This window comes from Sinocyclocheilus grahami, unplaced genomic scaffold (genome assembly GCF_001515645.1).
Source record: "Sinocyclocheilus grahami isolate Dianchi unplaced genomic scaffold, SAMN03320097.WGS_v1.1 scaffold13.1, whole genome shotgun sequence".
NCBI lineage: Eukaryota > Metazoa > Chordata > Actinopteri > Cypriniformes > Cyprinidae > Sinocyclocheilus > Sinocyclocheilus grahami.
The window spans coordinates 1,399,471-1,408,111 of NW_015505192.1; the positions used below are offsets into that span (position 1 = coordinate 1,399,471).

The 8,641-nt window shown below is 34.2% G+C and overlaps 1 protein-coding gene across 1 annotated transcript in view; it reads right to left on the reverse strand.

The window, feature by feature from the left end:
• LOC107599612 (copine-9) overlaps positions 1-8,641 on the reverse strand; it is a 43,702-nt gene that overhangs the window by 15,685 nt on the left and 19,376 nt on the right. Inside the window, exon 8 of the mRNA XM_016291267.1 lies at positions 588-651. Within this exon, the coding sequence (XP_016146753.1) occupies positions 588-651 (64 nt within the window). The remainder of the gene's footprint in view (positions 1-587; positions 652-8,641) is intronic.

The following is an 8,641-nucleotide window of genomic DNA, read 5'->3' on the forward strand; positions in this document are numbered from 1 at the left end:
TAATTTATCAATTAGCAATAAAGTGAATTGTGGCAGGAAATTTGATCATTATTATAAAAAATAATGTTGTAATGCAAAACCTTTAAGCAAACTGAAATTTTTTTAAATCAACGTACAGTAAATGAAAGTGCAACAAATACTCTTTTTTTGCATAGCAGTAATGTGAATTGGGCCAGGAAATGTGGTAATTATTATAAAAAATAAAAAAACATTTTGTAATGCAAAGTAAATCGTAATGGTTCTAGAAGCTTCATTTACTTTAAACGAAATGTTTTTTTTTGTTTTTTTTAGATTTTTATATGGAAATTTGCACTATGATAAAATATCACATGTGCTTGACAGTTTTCATGAGATTCACTCGTTCACTCTTTAGCGACTACAGAGAGATCGATGGTGGATTAACTGGGTAAATCTATATATTCATTACTTTTTCTGTCTCTCTGTGCCTAATCTTAGCAACAACAAAAAAAAAGCAACAAAAAAACCTTCACCTCTGATATTTAAGTACAATGTCTTAGGCATTCGGCTTGATGAAAAACTGTAGAGTCAGAGTAAGTGTGTGTGCATGAGGATAGTTTTGTACTGACCCGACAGTTGCTGAGTTCCTCAGCTGTGAAGATAATGCTCCCGCACTTCTTCCCAGGAATGCCCCTTGAGACAAGATAGATAAATGCTTTTAAACTTTCAATAAAATGTGGGGTAACGTTTTTAAAGACAAGAGTTCAAGTCAACCCCTCATGAAGACTGGCACAGTTTTAAGCACACTCAAAATCAGGACAAATAAGACGACTCCATTTTTGTGTACTTTTTCCAGAGTTGCCCAAGCGCTTTTTGCTGCTAAGAGCTTTTTCCAGAACAATTCGATTGCACTAGTGGTAATGGTGGGCCACTTCAGTCGCTGAATACCCCACATCGAACCTCTGAAAAGAACATGATTCACCTGAAAAGAGGGAAATTGTAGGGAATGAGGGGGAAAAGGTGATGAGGGTTTCCTAGAAAAAAGATTAAAGGCTGAGGGTGAGGACTGAAAGAATGTGAGAGGGAAAAGAGAGAGATTCTGAGTGAAAGAGAGGAAGCAGCAAAAATTAAGTGATGGAACATTATAAATGCAAAGAACGACACTGAACACACATTGATTTTTGGAAGTTAATAAAAATGAAATTATATATTTCTGAGTGAAAGAGAATATTCAATTTAAAAAAAATGTAGACTGCAGATTATATATATATATATATTTGTTTTTTTTTTGTTTTTTTTGAAATAAGTCTCTTATGCTCACCAAGGCTGGATTTATTTGATCAAAAATATAGAAAAAAACAGTCATATTGTGAAATATTATTACAATTTAAAAATAACTGTTCACTATTTAAATATATTTTATTCAATATAATTTATTCAGCAAGGATACATTAAATTAATCAAGAGACAGTAAGACATTTATAAGGTTACAAAAGATTTCTTTATCAAATAAATGCTGTTCTTTTGAACTTTCTATTCATCAAAGAATCTTGTTTCAACATTGATAATAAGAAGAACCATCAATGATAACTGAGCACCAATAATAATTGATAATAACTGAGCATCAAATTAGAATGATTTCTGAAGGATCATGTGACACTGAAGACTGGAGTAATGATGCTGAAAATTCAGCTTTGCCATCTGAATTTTTTTTATATATTAAAATAGAAAACAGCTTTTACATTGTAATAATATTTCAGAGTATAATTGTTTATTCTGTATTTTTGATCAGATAAATATAGCCTTGGTGAGCAAAAGAGACCTTTCAAAAACAAAAAATATGAATTATTCCAAACTTCTGACTAGTATATCTTTTCTTTTTATAACATGCAGCGATGAATCGTTCAAAATAACACTAGGAACATTCATTAAGAAGTCAAATTTGAAATAAGTCTCTTATGCTCACCAAGGCTGGATTTATTTGATCAAAAATATAGAAAAAAACAGTCATATTGTGAAATATTATTACAATTTAAAAATAACTGTTCACTATTTAAATATATTTTATTCAATATAATTTATTCAGCAAGGATACATTAAATTAATCAAGAGACAGTAAGACATTTATAAGGTTACAAAAGATTTCTTTATCAAATAAATGCTGTTCTTTTGAACTTTCTATTCATCAAAGAATCTTGTTTCAACATTGATAATAAGAAGAACCATCAATGATAACTGAGCACCAATAATAATTGATAATAACTGAGCATCAAATTAGAATGATTTCTGAAGGATCATGTGACACTGAAGACTGGAGTAATGATGCTGAAAATTCAGCTTTGCCATCTGAATTTTTTTTATATATTAAAATAGAAAACAGCTTTTACATTGTAATAATATTTCAGAGTATAATTGTTTATTCTGTATTTTTGATCAGATAAATATAGCCTTGGTGAGCAAAAGAGACCTTTCAAAAACAAAAAATATGAATTATTCCAAACTTCTGACTAGTATATCTATAAGAAATTGATTGGTTTGTGAAAATCATGTGGTGAAAAATAAAGCTTGGTGACATCAGCTGTAAAGGAAAAAAAAACTTTTCTTTTTATAACATGCAGCGATGAATCGTTCAAAATAACACTAGGAACATTCATTAAGAAGTCAAATAGAGTCATTTCTGATTTCATGCGGACTCTAAGTGGACATGGGCTTATGCACAATACGTATCCAATAGCATATACTGAAATCTGGGTAGTCTAATATAGTTGTCATAAAATTATAAAATGAGATGATTGATTCCAGCTCCAAAGATCTGTCTCCATGGCCACAGACTCTCTTTCATCATTTTTAAACCCCATTCTAAGTGGTCTCATGCCATCTTTACATTTGATTGGCTAAAATTGGATTCCCAAGGGAACAAATATCACCGCAACAGCTGAGTGACAGGTTAGCCTGATGCTTTAGTACAGCCTTTGACCCTCCATCTATTCACACATACACACACACACACATACGTGCATAAACTCACAATGGTATGCACACACACACCTACTGACCACCTGCAGGCTAGAAATCCAGTTAAAGCTCAATGATGCCAAATAGGAATTTAGACTGAAGGACGTCTAAGACAGGCAAGCGTCCCACCACGCTTCTCATCTCCCCCCTCCTGAGACACATGTCAGATCCAGACATGCAGGTAAGATTCAGTGAGGCGGATCTGCCATGGAGAAGCTAGAGGTGGCATGGAGTCTGAAAATGACTCTTGGTAGTGGGAAGTGTTTTATCAAGTTATCTCCAGTTGGCTGAGCTGTAATAAATGTAATTATATAATAGTTAAAAAAAATCCATTGCTGCATATTATTGCAAATTTCACAGTGCAATCTGGAGAAATAAAAAAAAATTGACCACGAGGATCACTCTCCAAAATGGGTTCCTTTTGTTTCCCTAATCGATGTATAAATAATGACAAAAATGTCACAAACAAAAATCTAGTAATTTTCTTCTATTTTCTGCCTTATCTTGATACCTTTATTGAAATAAGACATTTTCCATAAATTTCCATCTAATCTATTTTAGTTTGAAACTATATATTTCAAGCATGGGTGCATTTAATTGATCAAGTGACAGTAAAGACTTTTACATTGTCACACACAAAAAAAATCTATTTCTGCGCTGTTCATTTGAACTATATTATTATGATTTCTGAAAGATCATGTGACACTGAAAACTGGAGTAGTGATGCTGAAAATTCAGCTTTGCATCACAGCAATAAAGTACATCTTAAAACGCAGTATATTATAATAGAAAACAGTTTGTTTAATTTGTAATAATATTTCAATTTAATCAAGTTTTTACTGTATTTTTGATCAAATAAATGCAGCCTTGGTGAGCATAAGAGACTTGCACAACAAATATGAAAGTAATTTCTAAAGTAGTTTCAAAATGGAAAATCTTCACAAAAAGATCTCAAATGCAGCATCTAAAATAGACAATAAACAATACCGGACAAAAAAAAGCAAGCTTTGGGACACCACTAGAGGATTTTTTTGGTGTAGGAGAGAGTTCAGCTTGTCTGAAGAGTTCACGTCTTGCCCCAGGCATCAACTCATCATGCTCAAGGTCACACATGGCTCATCATAACCGTAGACTCTCTCATTACTCAGTACCAGCGAATGTATAACTCAAGACAGCTATCACAGTGTCACTAACTCTCGGCATTCACTTTCCCGCTGCTATGGAAACAACTTATAAAGGTGAGCCGAAGAGGTTTTCAATCCCAACTTCTGCAGCGAATGAGGTCTCCATCACTGCTGCCGTACACAAAAGAACAGGAAGTGCCACTAGTGTATGTAATACTGGATTCTACAGAAATAAAAAGAATGAGAAATAAAAAAATATATATATTAATAATAAAAAAATTCACTGACTGACTGGCGGGAAATTAATGAGGGAATAAATTAATAACATTTAATGAATGACATTTAAGATTTCCAGAAGATACGTCTTTGGATTTAGAGTTATTGCACTCAAATTCCTCGCTTTCAGTTAAACCACATTGTGGTACGAAACTATTTATGGTCACAGGCAAAGAATACACTCTTTTCCAGCTGGGCTGTCACCTCTCTAACACAGCATATCTGACAGACAGAACAAAAGCATCTCAAGATTTTATCGGAGAGCTTCAAACCCCCCCGCTTTACTGTGTCTGTGCCAAAAACATCCTCCCTGCATGTTTAATCAGAGTCCTCGGCAGCCTGGATAAATCTGGGCGGCATTAGAACTGAGACGCTGAGTCCCTCTTACAGGACAAAGACATCCAGCACTGCTGTATGTGTGTCACGAACGCACCAAGAGATCCTTCAAAAGCACAAAAATGTCATTCCAGTACAAATTTGTTATTCAAATTAGTAGTGTGCCCACATATCAATTGTATTCACATTTTACATGTACAAAGTGACATTGTTTGGCAACCACAAAAAGTTACTTTTAGCAAAATAAATAAATAAAATAATAATAAATAATAAAGTGTTAACCATAAAATGTATTACTAATAATAGTATTGATATTCATATTTATTCATCATATTGTGAATTATTAATTGCTAATTATATTATTTAATAATTGTATTATTAATTAAAAAATTACATTTTCTACAGAAAATTTGATGCTGCTTACCCATATAGAACTCACCACCACAATGCTTTGAACTCAATGCCACAGCGTTTTAAAAAGTGTTGGGGAAAATTACTTTTAAAAGTAATACATTACAATATTACATTACTCCCCATAAAAGTAACTAATTGCATTACTTAGATCCTTTTTATAACGTAATGTGTAACGTTACTTTTTCTCATCTGGGCTGGGCTGGGCTTGCTTGTTTTTCATATAAAAAGTTCTCCCTTTACATTTACATTTAGTCATTTAGCAGACGCTTTTATCCAAAGCAACTTACAAATGAGGACAATAAAAGCAGTCAAAACTAACAAAAGAGCAACAATATATAAGTGCAAATGACAAGTCTCGGTTAGCCTAACGCAGTACACGTAGCAAGGTGTATATTATACACACATAAACACACACACACACACACACACACACACAAAGAAAAACAAGAAGATATAATAGGAAAAATAGAATAGAAAAATATAAATAACATTTTTTTCTTTTTTCTTTAGCAAATGTAAAAGCCCTTTCCCACCAAAAGTGAAATGAAAAAGCCTCAGTCATTCTGGATTGCATGAAGAATAGGATGCAGGAGAAGAAAGTACAATTAAAAAAACATGAAACACAAATGTCATGTTTATCTAAAGTGATTTTGCTTATTAGTATGGTTGAATTGGATTAACAAAGGTTAGCAGCAAAGATATTGGTTAATAAAATTGGATTAAATACATAAAGGATATTTGTGTTATTTAACATTTAATTATTTGCGTTATACTCTGAGTTTGCATTTCACTGTTCTTATTCATTTTGAGTCTAGAACTACAGTAACCTTCATGTTTATACAGCGCACACAAATACCTCTGCACTTACTCCCGATTTCTCTCAACATGGGGACAGGAGAGCTGTCAGTCAATAAATGGGAAAACAAAGTAACTGGTGTTACTTATTTGAAAAAGTTACTCAGATATTTTCTTGTAAATTAAAAAAGTATTGTGTTGATTTACTAGTTACTTCAAAAAGGAACCTGATTATGTAACTTGTGATATATATATATATATATATATATATATATATATATATATATATATATATATATATATATATATATATATATAGTTTTGAAGAATGTTTGTAACCAAACAGATGCTGGTAGCCATTGACTTCCATAGTAGGAAAAAATACTGTGGAAATCAATGGCTATACTAATAACAGTATGGTTACACTGTCTGTGTTCAACAGAAGAAAGAAACAATTTGAGAGTGAGTAAATGGTGACAGAAATTTCATTTTTGGGTAAACTATGCGTTTAATGCAACTTGAATTTTTTTCTTCATTTTATCATTCAACAGGCAAAAATAAGTAATTTAGAAAAGTAATAGCACACCTCTTCTCAATAATCTAAGGTCTCATTTATAACACAAACAGTACAGTACGACTTATGATACTTCAAGTTATTGGTTTGTTCATAGAGCATATACCACTAATTATTTACTGAGTATTTTCTGTGTTTTTTATCATATTGCTGTTGTTGCTTTGTATCATGCAAAACAACAGCCCTTAACGGTAATAAAACCAGTTCAGTGCATGGCCTCTTGGGGCTTATTGCTTTAAATTGTCATACAGCTCTTCAACTGGCATGTAAATGTGGCAAGATCATGCAGCGAAGCATTGTTGTTCCTGTAGATAAAATGGCATCATCAATATAATGGGGCCTCATAAAGGTGAATTACATGAATTTTAAAATACTCAAGCTGCTAAAAATACAGTTCGAGAGACCAGCATGTTGTGTTGCTGAAGTACGCTGCAGGTTCAGCCGTGGGAACAGACTGTAGAGAATGAGTAAGCCGGCCAATTAAGCGATGATGGTGGGGATTTTAGTGAGCATGCATTAACTGATCTCACTGTAGGAGAGATAGTGTTTGGTCAGGGCAGGTTAATAGCTGTCAAAAATGCCCTGCTCCCAACAGCACTCAAAACACAGATTGTAGAGGTGCAAATCAGAGCAATTAAGCATGTCTGTCGGAGAGGAAGTACTGTAGAGAAATGCAAATACATACCGTATCTGAGGTGCCTGATCCAGATAAGGACAGTGATCATGTGACAGTTAACTCAATTATGCATAATGAATTTTAAAGGCCACACTGTGTTTACAGGTCTGCTGGCTTACAGATTTGGCGCACACATATCTGGCGCAGGAATCAGGAACTGTGCTTAAAGGGTTAGTTCACCCAAAAATGAAAATTAGCTTGTGTTTTACTTACCCTCGAAGCATCCTAGGTGTATATGACTTTCTTCTTTCAGACGAATCCAGTCGGAGTTATATAAAAAATTGTCCTGGATATTCCAAGCTCTATCATTGCAGTCAGCGAGTGTTACAGTTGAACAGTCCACAAGTCATCAAATAAAGCTCGCGCATTCATAATAAAACGTGCGGCAGACGACTCCGGGGGATGAATAAAGCCCCCCTGTAGCGAATCCATGAGTTTTTGTAAGAAAAATATCCATATTTCAAACGTAATAAACACTTTTCTCTCACTTCCGCTGACTGTCATACACTGAAGCCGTTCCGGCGGATGACGTAAGACGTGCGGCGTTGCGTGATTAGTAGTGTTGCTTTCGTCAACGAAAATTATGACAAAATTTTGTGGTCAATGAACCTTTATCACGTAACGAAAACAAGACGAGACGCAACGTAAATGCTGGTCATGTGACGATGACTATAATTAAATGTATAATGCAATATTGTTGACGAATAAAAACGAGACTAAATGTGGTTTACAAAATAAAAACTATGCTAAAATGTCTCTTCACTTTCGTTGACCAAAACGAGACGAAACGAAATGTTATAACGTTATTTCGTCTCGTTTAGTCGCGTTATTATTATTATTTTGTCGTATTTCTGTTTCCTGTGTCTCACTTCAGGGGCTGCATCAGGTCGCACTGCGCAGACGCAGGCGACGTCACTTCCTCAAGCCCCACTCGCGGCATTATTTAGAACAGTATTTACCAACCGGGGTGCCGCGTCTGTCCAGAGCAGGGGTGCCGTGTAAAAAATATTTTTATATTTTTAAATTGCTAAAATGTTCAAAAAAGCAGCTATTATATAATATCCATTTCTAATGTCGCCAATAATTAGAGATGCACTGAAATTCCGGCTGCCGAAAATTAGTTCACCGCTCAGGATTTACTTTCACGTGGTGTGACGCTCTGCGTATTAACCCGCTCTATGCGTGTGCGCTTCGCTTAGTCGCTCACGGCCCATGTGAGTGCTCCACTCATATACCTTTCATGCTTATTGGAACAGCAAATTCCACTCAAAAATCAAGCTGACAGGAAACATCTATGTAGTACAGTATTGTTTCTGTCTGCAATAGCCCTATTGTGCTGTAACAAGGTGTGGTAAATGGGCAACTCTGGTATCGCTGCCCTCTCATTCATTGAACATTATTTGGATAATTGGTAAAAAAAAAAAATTTCTTAAAGGGGTCATATGATGCGATTTCAATTTTTCCTTTCTCTTT